Source organism: Pelmatolapia mariae, linkage group LG20, assembly GCF_036321145.2.
Source record: "Pelmatolapia mariae isolate MD_Pm_ZW linkage group LG20, Pm_UMD_F_2, whole genome shotgun sequence".
Lineage (NCBI taxonomy): Eukaryota > Metazoa > Chordata > Actinopteri > Cichliformes > Cichlidae > Pelmatolapia > Pelmatolapia mariae.
The window spans coordinates 20,287,740-20,303,659 of NC_086244.1; the positions used below are offsets into that span (position 1 = coordinate 20,287,740).

The following is a 15,920-nucleotide window of genomic DNA, read 5'->3' on the forward strand; positions in this document are numbered from 1 at the left end:
GAGTTTGCTTTTCCCAGATTGTCACAAGGCTTAAGGACAGCAGTCTGTCACGGCTCCAGCGTCCCTGCAGTCTGACTCTGACGCAGAGCTATTCGTCTGGCGTTAGAACCATTGCTGGAGCTGGAAGTTCAGACCGGGTTGTTATCCCCCAGGCAGGGCAGAATGCTCATGGCCAGACGACCTCGCTGCCCAGCCTCTAATATCTGATCAAGAACCATCTGCTGAGGCTGCCAGAGCCCACACACTCCCCATACTCCTGACCTCTCCAAGGAAAGCCCGATGGGAAATCAAGCCATTAGTGGACTATTAGAATGATTTTGATGACCATTAGAAAAGAAATGTAGCACAACAAAACGACATTTTCACGCAAGGAATGGAACATTTACTTTTTTGTTTATTAAGAAGGTAGCGTGATTCTGTTCTGCGGTTACTTCTTACTCTTGTTCATTGTGAGAACATGAGCTTCAGTTCTGGTATTTCTTTATCAAAAGTGTCTCCAAAAAAGCAGTCTGAGCTGAAAAGAATGTGATTAAAAGAAAAAAAAAATTAAAATACAATATTCTTGGGGTAATTTTATTTTATGCTTTCTGATTATTCTTGTTGACAGATAAAAATTTTAGTACTTGGGCACAAAATATTGCAATTAGCCTTAAATAAATTTTTAATTCTTCAAATACAGCCCATTGTCGCATCGAAGCTTAGCGGTGAAATGGTGTCACAGTACTCAGAGAAAGTGTCCATGTTATACTGGCAGGATGTTTTGTGGATGTCGATATAACATGGACTCATATGAGAGAAAGCTTTTAAGTGCCAAAGAGAATTATATAGAATGTGTCAAGAGTGCAGTTCACATGAAGTTTTAATGGCCTGTGTGAACAGTTTCTGTTCCTACAGTGTGTCGTGCAGCAACACTCGCCAGACCTTGATAACAGTTGGTTAATGGGTAATGTGCCACACAAGAGTGATGCTGCACTTTCTGTTTTCATTTTGTTGCTGTAGTGCAGTAATTAATCCAGCTGAACCCTTTGTGCTCACAAAATAAATGCTTTCCATTTTCATTAATAGACAACTCATTAGTACATAATGAGCAAGAAGGCAGCACTCCCCACTCTCCCCGTGCAGTGTGTAGCACATGAGCATGCGCTGCACTCAGCTAATTAAAACCTAGGATTGTCTCCTTGTATTCTTCTCTGTAAGAAAAAAAAAGAAAAAAGCATGAGCTTTTAAAGCATAAGTTAAATGAGACATGGTATGCAAGCATTTTACACCCCAGAGGTAAAAAACATTATGCAAATCCTCAGTTGTGTGCTCTATAGTTTTATGTCTGAATAACATATTATATATTGCAAATAGCAAGCTATTAATGAGAAAAAAATGCAGTTGCCTGTGGTTTACATTTTTGAATGCAACTTGAAGCTAAGAAAAGATTTCGCTAATCGTATCCATACCTTTAAATCTCACAGACTTTAAGGTTAAGTCCTTCTTTCATCAATCAAAAGTTTGAATGTAATGATTAATGGCAGTGACAAGCTGCCTTTATCCTTGAGTGCCAGTGACTTTTCATCCAGACTGTAATTTGGGGCCTTCAGCCGTAGGTGACATCTTTCCTTTTTCTCCAATCACCTGTTGTCATGGGAAGAATAACAGTGGTTCTTTCTTTTTTTTTTCCCCGGCATCCACTGTGGGAATAAAGGATGCAATTTCAAGGAAAACGACGTTGGTACTGAAATGGCCCTCGACAATGTCTCGATAAGGACTTTTAGGATCATAAAATCTCTACATCTATACGTGCTCTTGATATAATACAAACAATTCTGAGAACCAAGTCATAAAAATCCAAAACCTTACCTGAATTAAATTTGTCCAATTTTCTCTTCAAGGGCATCTTCTCATTCACATATTGGACCCCTTTCAAAGCTGCTGATATTTTTAGATTGCTTACTTTAACTCCCTTTATGACCACTTGCACTGTGTGCTCTGTGACGAGGAACGCCAACAGGAGCACGCTAGTCATTTTTTTTTTGACAATCACTGAGTTATGCGCCACAAATCCCCTCCCTAGGGTGAGACTATTAATGTGGAGTACTACTGTAGAGTCCTAAAGTGACAGAGGGAGAACAGTAGGTGGAAACTACCTCAACTGTGTTGCATGCAAGATTGCCATCATGTGTACCAGTTTTTGAGCCACACAAAACTGGTACACACAGGAGTTTTTGAGCCACACAAACACAATCATCAGTCATCACCTGCTGCACCTGCCAGATTTTACTTCCTGTGACGTTGTCCAATTCTCAAAGTATAAAATCAAATTCAAGAATCACCATTTTGACACACTGGAAGAATTACAGTTACAGAACAGGATGTCCAAGGAGCGATCTGTAAATCACACTAACACTATTGACCAGAGGTCCATTAGAAGAGAGGGGAGACAGCCAAATTTTAATCAGAAAGGGGCTTTGATTTTTGTGGATCACACCTCATATAATTTTAAAGGTTTGACTATTTTTTTTTTTTTTACGTGAAATATATGATCAATGATCCTCCGTAAAATCATAAACATCATTAACATCCAGATCAAAAATGACCAGCATTACCATCTATCAGATATTGGCTTCTTTTCTTTCTAATTCTAACTGATGGACAATCACTGCCCGTGAGCGAACATGATTAAGAAATGAACAACGACACCATTAAATTTATCCTAATTACATTATACTGACAATATTATCAATAGTGAGCAATCATCTCCAGGCTGAGCATGTGTTTCTAAAGTACTTTCTAGAAATCTGCAGAGTCTGTTCATAGCTCACACACAGATAGATACATGAGTATAATTGCACACATGTATTCATATTCAAATCATCGCACATCCACACTTGAATCACCTTCCAGTGAGGATGATGTTTTCATATGTCATGATGAGGCAATGATTTGCTGCAAAGAATCCCCGCTGCAGGACAGGGAGACAAAATCGAACCCAATTTCTGTTTGTAATTAAAACCATTTCCACATTCGCCTCTTGGAAGGCCACAACTTTCAGAGGTCAATAGCAGTCTAATTCAGTCATTCAGGAAGCTGTACTGTAGAACAACAGCTTGCAGTTTCCTTAACATCCACATATTCTGAACATGCAAATATAGTATTAGTGTGGCTTAATGGACCATAAGTATTAAAAGTTTACAGTGACCTCCTGTTGTTTCATTTTAAATAATGTTGTCTCTAAAACTACTTTTACTGTGATTTTAAAACTAATTATACAATGCTTCTGTTCTGTGTTGATATTCATATCATTTGTGTGCTGAGTTTAATGACCCAAGATCATCTGAGAATCTCTGAAGTCAGTCAGTCAGCAATCTGAAAATAAACTTGTTTTCTCTTTATTCCCAAACAAAGCTTGAGGAAGAGTTTAGTTTGAAGTTGAACTGCTGCATTTGTGGTCCGACATTATAGAGCTATACTTTCCATCACTCGAGGGTCACATTGAATAAGTACTCGTGAATATAAGGTGGGAAACACATGTGCAGTAAGGCAGGTAAAATGTCCAAAACGCGCACACTTCAGCCCAGAGAGTTTGAAGCTACTCGTCACTGATGGTGATAAATCTCGCCATCATTATTAAATCCATCACACAATGTTTATGACTTCAGTCTAGTCTCCTGCAGGTGTGCTATTTCATCATGTAGACACGCAGTAAGGATAGAAAGAACAAGCTCATTGGTCACAAAGAGAGAAAGCGTTCTCAGTCAAATAGGAGCTTACCTTGCAAATAAAGTTCTATATTTTGATGCTTCCGTGTGACAGATGGTAAAAAATGTGCCAAACTATATAAAAATGTGCTGACAGAAAACAGACACAGACTGTCATCTATGGTACAAAGTGTTAATAAACTTTTACAGCATAACATATTTTGCAGTTTGGCAACTTTTGTCTTATTAGTCATCTGAGAGTTTTAAAGCACAAAAGTGCAGATCTACTTTGAGCCTCTTTTTGACGAATGTCTGTTGATGATTTCGTACGGGGAGTCAGCATCACCAGTGTTTCAAAAATGAACTTGTTCCTGCTGAATCATAGTGGCAGTTTTTTGGCAGATTAACATGTATCCTGTTGACATTGCTATATAGAAGCCATGCGGTTGAATTGCTGTCCTACAGCAGGTACATAACTATTTGTAATTGCTGTCTCAATGCACCAAAATCGCTTTAAATACCACAACTGACTGCGAGCGGTCACAGAGTTGATCCTCGTCTTTGAAGCAACTATTTTAAAGTGAACAAGAACCCTGTGCATTGAACAAAAAGTTTATTGCACAAAGCTGCAATAATTTTGGTCGTGCTGTGGAGATTATGGAGAATTCTTGGAGAATTTACAAATTTTTTATATCAGGAAGGATCTCGTGTCACATGCACAATTTTAAACTGACAGCTCTTCATTTTGTAAAGTTTTACTTCCACTCTTTTACTCTTTTGCACTATATTGGATAAAAAGTAGTCTTTGGGCAGAGAGATTTTATTTTAATGGCTACTGAATGTTATAAACATTTACACAGTGTTTGTAACGGGGCTCGATTAGATTAAAATCTTTAAAATGTAATATAGTCTTAGCTTTTCAACTTGCCCTCCTTTAAAATGAGAGAAATCATCTTGCATTTAAGTCTACTTAGGAGTGTGCATAAATAATAAATTAGCTTAGCATCAGTCTGCCTTTCTGTCACTTTCCTTCTCTATGCTTTTTTCTTTTGACACTAAGAAGGTAATTTTATGAAAGGCAGGGAGAAATGTTTGGGACATATTTATTTCCTTACGTGATACGATTATTCCCACAATTTTGCTTTTAGTGTCCTCAGGCACGCTTTTAGGCACAGTTAACTTGACTGTGTTTAAATACATACTTGTGGAAAACCTGTATTGACATATTCCCTTTTTGCATAATACTCAAACCCACAGGAGTGTGCATTGGCACATAAAAAGCTATTCACATATTCACTGCAAATTAGTCTCTAAATCTATATAAGCCACTGATAGCTGGGAAGAAATGCAGTAATCAATGACAGAGGTTTTTCTTTGCCTCCCTAAACAGCAGAGTTATTTATGTGTACTGACATCAATCAGCATGTAGTCTCTGCTTCAAACCAGCAAGTTCTAGAGAGGGAAGAAGTGCTTCTTTTAATGATTTATTATAGCCAATCTGGTGTGTGTTTATTATTTATCATTATTCAAACAATGTTAAGAGAGCATGTTACTACATTTCCTTCACATTTCTTTGCCAGTGTATTATATCAGTGTCGACAGAGAGAAAGTGGCGCACAGTGTAGCGTAATGCTGTTTGCTGCAGGTAACTATTTGCAGTGACAATTAATTAATGCCAAATTAAACCCTTTTACATTAAAAATAAATCTGTTAAATTGCGTTGTCTCTGTTTCTTTCCTCGTTGCCGCTTCTTTTCCTCAAAGCTGCATTTAGTCAACTGTAAACTGTCTCCCCGCTGTACTGTGCATTGCTGAGAAAAGTCAACACAAAAGTCACACTAATGCAGTGGAGTATTATAGACTCCTAAAAAGATTTCAACAACAGCAGCTTTCTGCTGACCTTTTATTCTTACCATCAACTACACCGAGAAATCTTTCAATAGCTTCGCATAATAGTTTTGATTTAGATTTGTGTGTAACAGTGTGTAAATTCGCTGATTGTGGTCTACATTCTGATGAACATTTGGACATCATTACAGTTGATCTGTTGTTTATACCACACACATACACACACACTATGGCGCTGTTCCATTTTTTTTAAGTTGCAGTTTATGGTATCACTCTTTGGATTATTTCCTTCCAGTCTAGCACATTAGCAAAAATAAAGCAGGCAAATATAAAGTACAGCAAAGATTCCAGTTTTGAGGTTTGCTCATTTTGTTTCTGTTGTTCTGATGTTGATGTCGTACATTCTGTCTTTATTCTTCACATTTTTTTTAAAAGAACGTCTACTGGCATAAACTAAAAACTGCATGTCAGTTGTCAGTGCATTTCAGGCATGTGTCATTTAAAGGCAGCATACTCTATGCTGTAAAAAGGTCTTCTTAAAGTAGTACTCGTAATCAACTTGTATTGATGGGGGACAGTAACAGTTGTTTTCCTACTGGACGAACACTGATTGGTCACTTACTTTATGTACAGTATATCCCAGAAATGTTTGGAAAAAGCTGCTTGTAAGACCCTCTTACTACAAGCACTTACCAGGGCATTACTGTCTGACATATAGCAGTCTTTCTTTTACATAATAAATGAAAAAAAAGTAGTATAAGAGCCAGCGGATGTGACATGTTAGGCATTATTTTATCGGCTATGTCGCTGCCCTGAAGGTTTTAACAGTAGTGAGGGATTGTAAGCCTTTGGGCTGAAAAGGAAATGGACCAAGGATTTTTCTTTTAGCGATAAGGTTGACTGCACCGGGCTGTGAGAGTGCTTCACTGACTAATTATTTGAAGCCTCCTCTCAGATTAGGGTAGAAGTGCAGAGCTTATGGACAGTTGCATAGCAGACAATCAGACCATGTAATAACCAGAGGGCCAATATTTGCTCAAATCCACTGTAACACCTCGCAAAACAAAAGTGTGTAAAGCCCTAATGCTCAGTCCAATCCCACGGCACACTGCCTTGATAAACACCGACGCCACCTTCACAATGGACGCCATCTTTACTCTGGCAATTAGGCAGAGTTTTGGATTATCGCTTCCTCAGCCCAGCACACCACAAATCCTTCCGGATTCAATTATTCCCCTCCCACGTCTGCGGCCATTTGGGCTTTTTGGGCACATGGCCAGTAGAGGAAAGAATCTGAACTGCTCAAAGTAAAAAGTTAGAAAGAAAAAAAACGTTCTTCTTTTTTTTTTTTTTTACTATGCCTATACTCCTGCAACTTTGACGAGTCTATTAAAATAAAATGAAACCTTGGGAACTTGCAAACACTATCCTGTTGAATATTTTATGAGAACAATAAGCTAAATTTACTGTGATCCTTTCCTTTAGATTTTTTGTATTTGGTGTTATCTGAAAAACATTGCGCTACATCCTTCCCTCCAAGCTGCTGATGGTTTGATCCTCCCCCTGTAGGCCAGGAATGTCTCCAGTGGTCTCTGCATAAGAAACTAAAATGCTTACTGAAAGGATTTGATTTATTCTGTCTTATTCTACTTATTCTACTTCAATTGAGTTGTTTTTGTGTGTTAGACAGCACACTCGGGGTAAATTGTGTACAAGATCAAGGGTTTCCAGGGTCAGCAGAGTTGCATCTTTGTAATTGAGGGGCTCTCTTCAATGTGTTTGCTTAGATGCTTTTTTGTCTTCCACCTGGTGACTCTTTGTGGAGTACAGACATTTCACTCTAGTGCCTTTGTGTGTGTGTTGCCAGCACATCTACTACACAGTTTTCCTCATGGTAGCATGGATATTTCTCACAGGTCTCAAATAAAGGACCTCCTTTTTTTGTATATTACCCTACCCTACCTGACCCATCACACTGTTTATGCTTTTGTGTGCTTTTCCCCCCTCATCAGTAAATGGCCAGCTGTGGCTGTCACCTGCGTTTTATGTGTCTCTTACTCACAGCCTAACACTCTCCTCTGTCCCTCTCCTCTTTTTAATTACAGATACTACTGTCTCATCCCAGAAAGGTAAGACAGCATTTAATCAGTCACGTGTAGATTATCGCATATTATCAGATAGGTACCACGTGCTTGTGTTACTCCTGTGTGCGTTCTGAATTTTTGCTAATGAGATGAAAAACATTTCATGTTTTTTGTTAATGTTGATTTGAAATTGAGTCACTCGTTGGTTTTGTTGCACAACAGTCTTTTTGATTACAAAGTCAATCACTCACACCCACTGACACCCAGACTAAATTACCTTGCTACTCTGCAAAGACAGACAACCCACAGTCTGTTTTTATGCACTGTTTTCTGTAGGTCTTATGTTCAGACTAATCACAGTTCTGTTTAGACTCCTCCACACTTTCATGTGTATGCTAATAAGAGGTTGGAGGAGGTGACTGTTTTGCATAGTGGCTCTTCGGGGACAGACGGGAAGTTTAGTGCAATGTTGTAGGAAAGTACCTGTAGGCTGTTTAGATTTTGTAAGATGATAGGGCCAGGCAGTCAAATTGTCTAAACAGCTCCAGGGGTCTTGTTCTGAGTGGCAGGTGTATGCACCAGGCAGTCCCAGCCCCTATACTCTTGCTAGAGATGATACAGTAATGGCAGAGGGTGTGTCATACTCGGTGATTGCAAAGAACGATCAGACAATCAGCCAGGAAAACTCCCTGCTGATTTTGTTGAAACTGTCTTTTATTCCCTGCTGTGCTTATAAGAATATAGATATTCTTTTGTACAAGCTTTTACCAGAGCAGAACAGAACACAGATACAAATATTTTCATTGTCACCTGGATCTGATATAATGCGCATGTATACGTGAAAAACCTAAACAGCAGGAGGGTTTCTCTGGGAACATGGTGGCATTTTTGCCTTTCAAAGCTTTAGATCTGTTGAAGCTGCAAAAAGATACAGTTCATCTGCGTGACTGGGTACACACTGTATGCTCTCACTCACACACTGTTGTGAGCCTATGTATGTGATGACTATGTGGTGTACAATGCTGTCAGATTGGCCTATAAAGGTAAGTGATGCGGGTTGCCCGAGCCTCGCTGTCTGATGAATGTTGAAGGGGTGCAGAAGCTCGCGAGGTGTACATCATCCCTCCACAGCTGCACTCACATACGTTTCTGAATGAGGTGGGGGGATAAATAAGGCCGCGCAACCCTGACAGTGAATGAATGCTTGCTTTTGTCAGCCTGTGTGTGTCCGTGTCTGTGTCTGACTTCGTTGTGTGCGTGTTTTTGTATGTCTTTCTTTTCTTTCGCATCTTGTATGTCCAATTCAAATCTGTTTAGTAAGAAGCATCAACAAAAACAGCTACTGTCTTTCAATCCCACACAATGAGAGTGTCATCTGGCTGTATTCATTAATATACTGTGAGTTATAGATGGTTATGCTGCTCTGACAGTGTCATCAGTGCTCAGCAGCCTTGTGGCCTTGAGGCAAAGATAATGTTCATATACCATGTGTTTGTATGAAAAGATGTGTATATGTTCATGTGTGTGTGTATGTGCGCCTCAGCACAAAAGATGAAAAAAGCTGGACGTTTGTCCAGCAATTTCAATGTAGTTATATTCAGCTCAAACTAACAGGCTACATTATATTACACGTGTTAGACTGAAGGGCAGCACACAGTAGTTAGGTCCAGGTAGGATTCAAGCTACATTCGAATAACCTTTACTGTTGTTCCATACCAATATGATTAGTGATTAATAAAGGCTCTTATTATAAGTTGACCTTATTCTTCAGTTTTCTGCTTCTGTGGAACATCTCTGCTATCTGCCCCTTTCATGACATCCTTTATCCAACACTTCTCCACCCCCTTACACTCCTCCTCCCTCTCTGCTGCCAAACGAAGTATATTTATGGCACCTGTGCTGGAAAAACAGTCTCCAGGAGACGTCCCACTAATTTCATTTTCAAAATGCCAGCAATAAATTTATCAAATGGGCTGAATCGAATCGGAGTCACACGCCGTGCCATCCGTCATGGGCTGTCCCTCAGGGGCCTGTGGGCGTACTTAAGCCGGCCAAAAACCTCCGCTGGCAGGAGAAACCAGATGAATATACTAGAGAAATATGCTGAGAACAAGAATGTGTGCGCATATCTTTATGCGCTTAGATCCATATGTGCAAGCATAAATTAGCTTGTCCACACGCAGGGATGCATATGTGTGCACAGAGGTCAATGCTAATTTTTCAGCTCATAGAAGCCTCATGTCGAAATCTGAGCTAAGCACTTTGGATGTCAATGTGCCAGAACAGTAATTGATTAATTGCAACACAAGTTAATTGATTGTTTTGCACATTTTTGCTTTTGTGAATCCCTCTCAGTTCAAACACTGCTTTGAGCTTTATCCCCTCCCCTGCCTCTGAAAACTCGAGTTTCACACGCTCTGTGCCCTCCCATTCCCCTCCCATTTCTCACTGCCTCATCCTCTGTACCTCACTGTGGCACCTTTGCCTCTCTTTTTAAATGCCTCTGTCCCCGCTTTGCTTTTGTTTCACCGATCTTTCCCTCTGCCTATCTTTCCTTGCCCTCTCAACATTTATCACCGTGCAGGCTAAGCCAGGCGTGAGGGAGGGTAAAGCAGCTTAGTACTAACAGTTCTAATGAAGTCAGGCCCTGTATCCCTCTAACAGGGATCAGTGGAGCTACTCTGTGAAGCCTGTCAGCATTTAATGATTAGATGAAACATTCAGACACCCGCTATGAGAAGACATGCACACTGATATATGGTAATACCCAGCTGTGGTCTCTGTTACGCAACTCAACAAAGAATTATGCACACAAACACACTCGCACTCTCAGTAGCCCCCAAACTCCAGCTGTAAGGATCATGATTTATGACTGAAGCATGGCATCAAGGGTATACACAGCAAAGTGATTGGAATAAAAGCAAATGACAGAGAGGTTCAGAGAATGAACAATCTGGCTATTGATTTTTGCTATGTGCAGGAAGGTGGACAAAAAAGTAAACTGCATGAGAGAGATTTACTCCTTGACTTGATGAGCAGACTGTAAACAACTCCACACGCTCTCGTCAAGATGCATGCTGCGATCCATGATTTTTCCCTGCGTCTTGCTTCTGCTAAAAATGCCTGATAGAAGATCAATGAACAGGCCATCATCTTTTGAACATTTCAAGATTCATCGCTGATTAATTCTGAATCCTATTAGATTAAGTTGTCCTAGTCTGTGCCCACGCATATCAGCTTAATGTGTGCCCGTGGTGTTGTACGTGTTGTTGGCATGTGAGTCAGTTTGTCAGAGGGAGTACGTTAGTGTGTTGAAATGCTAAATCTGAAAAATAGAGTGACAGAGGCAATGGTTGGGTCAACAAGCTGCCTGTTTGTCAGAGTGAAAGGGTGCCCACAAGGCCTTAGCTGCTTTTTGCCCCATTAGCTGCACATGCAAATTTACCTGTCAGCTTTACAGCTACACAAGTAAACTGCAGTTTTCTCAACTTCTCTGCCTCGCTCTTATTCCAGTTTCCCCCCTCTCTAAATCTCAAACTCCAGATCTCCTCCTCATTACATTTTGTTCAATATCTTCCTTCCACTGCTAAATTGGAAACATATTCTGTCCTCACACCAGTAATTTCTCTCCCTCTTATGAAAGTACCTGTTTAACTCCACTTGAAGGATCGTGAGACACTGGATTTGAAATAAATGTATGTGCATTTCTGCCAGAACGCATCTGCTGCTTCAAGGCTTTTCACATATCTCTTGGTTAGCAAAGCCTCCTTAAAAGTACTTGGCAAAGCTACTTGAAAATACAGTTTTTCTAAGGAACCACTTTCAGCCAAAGAAGTTGAGAAGGAAATGTCCACTGAGCTTAATTTATAATTTGTTAACTGATAATTATAATACTGTAATCCTTATGTGATCTTCTCAGCTATTAACTGCCTCGTAAATCCAGCCACAAAAGAAGCTCCTCTCACTCTATGGCCACATCAGAGTGTAATGGTGTTGCTCAGAGGTAATATAATAAACATTAAGTTGAGTACTAGCCAGGATATAAATAATGATATGTGAGAGACCCTGTCTGGACTCATGAATTAAAACCCCATCCTGTTTCCATGATCTAGTTCTGGAACATTAGAGTGTTCAGTTGCTAAAAGGGGTTAAAATGTTGTTGTAGCTGTTGTCAGTGAAAACCCTACTTTATCCCTCTTAAAGCATCCATCCATCTGCCCATCTGCCCATCCGTTTTCTTAACCACTTATCCAATGTAGGGTTGTGGTAATGTAGTGTAGGGTGGTGGTGGGAAGGGGGTTCGAGCTTATCCCAGCTATCAAGGCAAGATTTTGCAATCAGAATTGTGATCTGAATCCAACGTTTTGCCAAAGACATTTTGCTTTTCCAAAAAAGCGAGCTCTATCAATTCTCGGTAGCCTCTTCATGTTCATGTGTTACTTTTATTTGGTCGTTTATTAATTTACATTCATGTCATGTTCATTATCACAGTGCATTTGTAAGAGGGAAGTGTCCAAGCCAGGAAGGGGGAAGAAAAAAGAGAAAGAGAGAGAAAAGAAAAAGAAAAAGGGGGATCCTAGACTTCTACAGGAACAAAAGCATTTATGCAACCATGAATTCAAGAGTTCTGCAGAAAACACTTCTTTGCCGTTATTCACTACCAGAACTCAGGAGCAGAAATTGAAGGTATGATGGTATTTCACATTTGATTCTAAATTCAAATGAAACAATAAACAAGATGGTTAATAAAACCAAAAATGACAACTTTTACCAATATAACGTATCCACAAGGAGAATGTAAAGATGAGATAAAGTAATAGTTGCAATTATTTTCAGACATCTGCACCCTGTGCAGTCAGACTCTAAAGGGCTTTGTTGATCACATACTGTACCTATCATATGGTTATACAGCTGGTGCTTTGTTTTACTTTGACTCATAAGCTTCACAAACACTCTACGCACTAATAAACTGTAAGAATAGACCTTATTTATGCATTGCTTTTGATAGTAGTACGGATTTTGCTTGAAATTTTTTATTGCCATTCTTTGTCCTCACAGAATGAATCATAGTGCCATTGTTCCCCTGACTTTTATATTTGCCCTTCTCTGGTACAGAAAGGAGAAAAAAAGACTCAGTCAGTAGATAGTTATATTGGCACAAAATGTTGGCCATTCATGGTTTGCACGTAATCACCTCGTACGTTATTAAAACTTTGATCTGCAGACAAATTATTAAGCACCATCATCAAGGCAAAATTGCACGACATATCTTTAGCTTATGACAACAAACCTATTAAATTCATAACATTTCTAGCTGCCTCACGAGTACCTCAGAATTAGCTTTTGCTAAACTGAAAGGGTGTAAAACAGTTTAAAATACCATCATTGATGTATGATATGCTGTGCTCAACACCTCAGCCAGTAGCACTGCAGCAACAGTCTCTCTTCTGTTATCAGCATAATACTAATATAGTTAATGACACTAACTCTCTATTGGCCTGTGCTCAGGATCACAGTTCATTTGCCTAAGCTTATCATATGAAAGAAAAACAGAAAAACTTTAATTTGGTGTATTTTCACTCCACTTTGAACCATTGTTTTACAGTTTCTTTTAACTTGAGTTGGCTCAAAGCAATAAACTGCCGTAACTGGAGGTGCTTCAAGGCTTCTTATCTGGCAGTAATACTGACTACAGTGTGTGTGAACATCTCATACTTTGTTTTTGATGTGTGCTGCTCATGCTACTGTGAATCCCTGTGACAAGAACCATGCTTATTTTCACCTTTAATTTGTACTTTTTTAAAGATTTTCAATTCAGTTCTGCAAGAGCTGCAAGATCATTATAGATATTAGGGGCGCAACGATACACAAAATTCACGGTTCGGTTCGGTTCGATACTTTGGTGTCACGGTTCGATATTTTTTCGATACAAAAAATGTTCATGCTTTTTTAATTTGTCATTTATTAAAATTATAAATATATATTTTAACTCAAAGTACAGTTTTTAAATTTAATGTTGCTGAAATGACAAAGTAATAAAAAAATAAATATCTGATCGAGAAATCCCTCATCTTTGGAAAAGAGAGTTTATTACAGTGAAATTTCTCTTTCCAAAATAAAAGCTATACTATACGCTTCTTCTGGGGTATATTCTCAGCAGCATATTAAACATATCAGGTCCCCATAAGGAGAATCATGTGCTAACGGCTGTCTAAATGACTCGGGTAAAGTTTGTAGCATGCGTGCTTGTTGTTTTTGTCTGCTTCCACTCTTTGCACTAGGATGATGTCGGAGTAAATGTGCAGTCATATTCATTGTGTTCCCACTAGTGCTGTCAGCGTTAATCTGAAATGACGTTAACGCCACAACACGGCAAATCTCTGTTAACGAGCTACCGCGGATCGCCCCGTGCCTGGGGCTGGACGGCGTCAACACGTTAACGAGCAAACTGCGCTAACGCAGTAGTTCCCACCCATGTAATTGAGCATTGCGTGGCACATCCGACATACTGTTTTACTTTTGTCCATGGCGCGCTTACCTTCAGGGTCATACTTCACATGAAGACCAAAATAGTTCCAATGGCCAGATCTGAGTGAGGGTGGGGGAGGTTCAATTTGCTTTGTTGCAACAAGTTTAGCTTCTGTCTTGCTAGCTTGCGCTGCGCTCAGTGGATCTGCGCTCGACAGTGCAGCCTAGGCGGAGTAGTCGAACGCAGATCCACTGAGCGCTCAACACAGACAGCATCGTCAGAAGAAAAGTTGATAAAATAAATGAAAAATTTTGTATTGTTCGATACACATGCGTACCGAACCGCACTGTATCGAACGGTTCAATATCGATACGAGTATCGTCGCACCCCTAATAGATATCATCTTCCCTTTCTTGCATATCTCAGGCCAACTGGTTCAGCATGTTTGGGTTCTTTTTAAATGGCAACAGAATTTACTGTAAGTCCACGGCAAATCTCGAATGTCTGTGTCTGAACTGGTTAAAGAAACACAAGTGGTAAACAGAGTCACCTCTGAATGAGACAGAACGTAGCCTCTTCCCACAACAAGGTGAGAAGCTCTTCGTTATTAGATCACAAGAGGGTGATAGTGCATTTTATTTGCCAGGCTAAACTCTGCAATATGTCCAACTGAGTCTTAGCTAAAGATAAAGATAAAGACAAAACCACACAAAGAGAGCCTCAGCAGACCCACATCTTAGACTCATTAAGACTGCCTGGGCATTGAAACATTTCTCAGGCAACGACAGAGAGAAGATAAAAGCAGAGACAAGTATAACAAAAGAATGGAGACTGAAGTAAATTTATCACCCCTCTTTCTTAAAGAATCCTGCTCTAAGCCTCAACTGCCAATTAGGTACGAGAACAGCCTGTTCCCTTGACGGATGAACTTAATTTGATATTCCGTGCTCCGCTCAGTAGGGTGCAACAGTGATTGCACTGGTGGATGGAATTATCAGGCCATCCATACAGACTAGGCGTAATTGACTATGTAGATATAGACTGAAGCTTATCATAACTATTTTCTCTTTGGTAGAGTAGTTTTATTTACAAGAGGGGTCAGGTTTCTATTGAAGTGTGTGTGGCAGGTATCTGGAAGATTAGAGCATTGTTGCCCAGAGATGCTTGTGTTGCTATGTGGGATTACCCAGGAACAGAGCTGCAGTAATCCCATGGAGTAAATAACTCTTTGTCATAATTCAACACGTTATTGTCACAGGAATACCTGCTCTAAATCATTTTGAGGATTCATACATCTTTGTCTGTTTGCTGACAAGACACCACAGTTAGGCTTGAACCCTACAGGGCTGGCATTGCCAGGGAAGTGGGTGGCATATTGCACCCAGCGGGAAAGCTCCTATGTAGGCCTGCACGGCGGAGGGATTTGACCAGCTTGGATTAGCTCAGCAGGGTGAAACAGAGGGATACAAACAGGGCAGATGGGGAGGGACAGACTCAGAATGGAAGAAAGGGTACATCAGTCTCTGTTCAGCACAAGAACACCTGAGAAACCTGAAAAAAGCTGCAGAGAATCATGTGGAATATTGTTAATATGCTAGTGAGCAGCACACACCAGTGAACCATGAAACAGCAACCAATACCTCTGAGAGCCGCTGTAAACTCAGAGCCAAACTAATCACCAATTAATTATACATAGGGTTTTACCATTTTATAAATTTGAAATAGTTTTGCCCTGTCTTAAGCATTTGGACTTCTTCCTTTTACATTTAACAACAGCTTTACATTTCTGAGTGAGGATGGGAATATTAATTGAAATGCCCACAATTAGATAAAC

The 15,920-nt window shown here is 39.8% G+C and overlaps 1 protein-coding gene across 1 annotated transcript in view; it reads left to right on the forward strand.

The window, feature by feature from the left end:
• Nucleotides 1–15,920, forward strand: part of LOC134618339 (cadherin-4-like) — a 234,670-nt gene that overhangs the window by 93,003 nt on the left and 125,747 nt on the right. Inside the window, exon 3 of the mRNA XM_063463709.1 lies at nucleotides 7,639–7,662. Within this exon, the coding sequence (XP_063319779.1) occupies nucleotides 7,639–7,662 (24 nt within the window). The remainder of the gene's footprint in view (nucleotides 1–7,638; nucleotides 7,663–15,920) is intronic.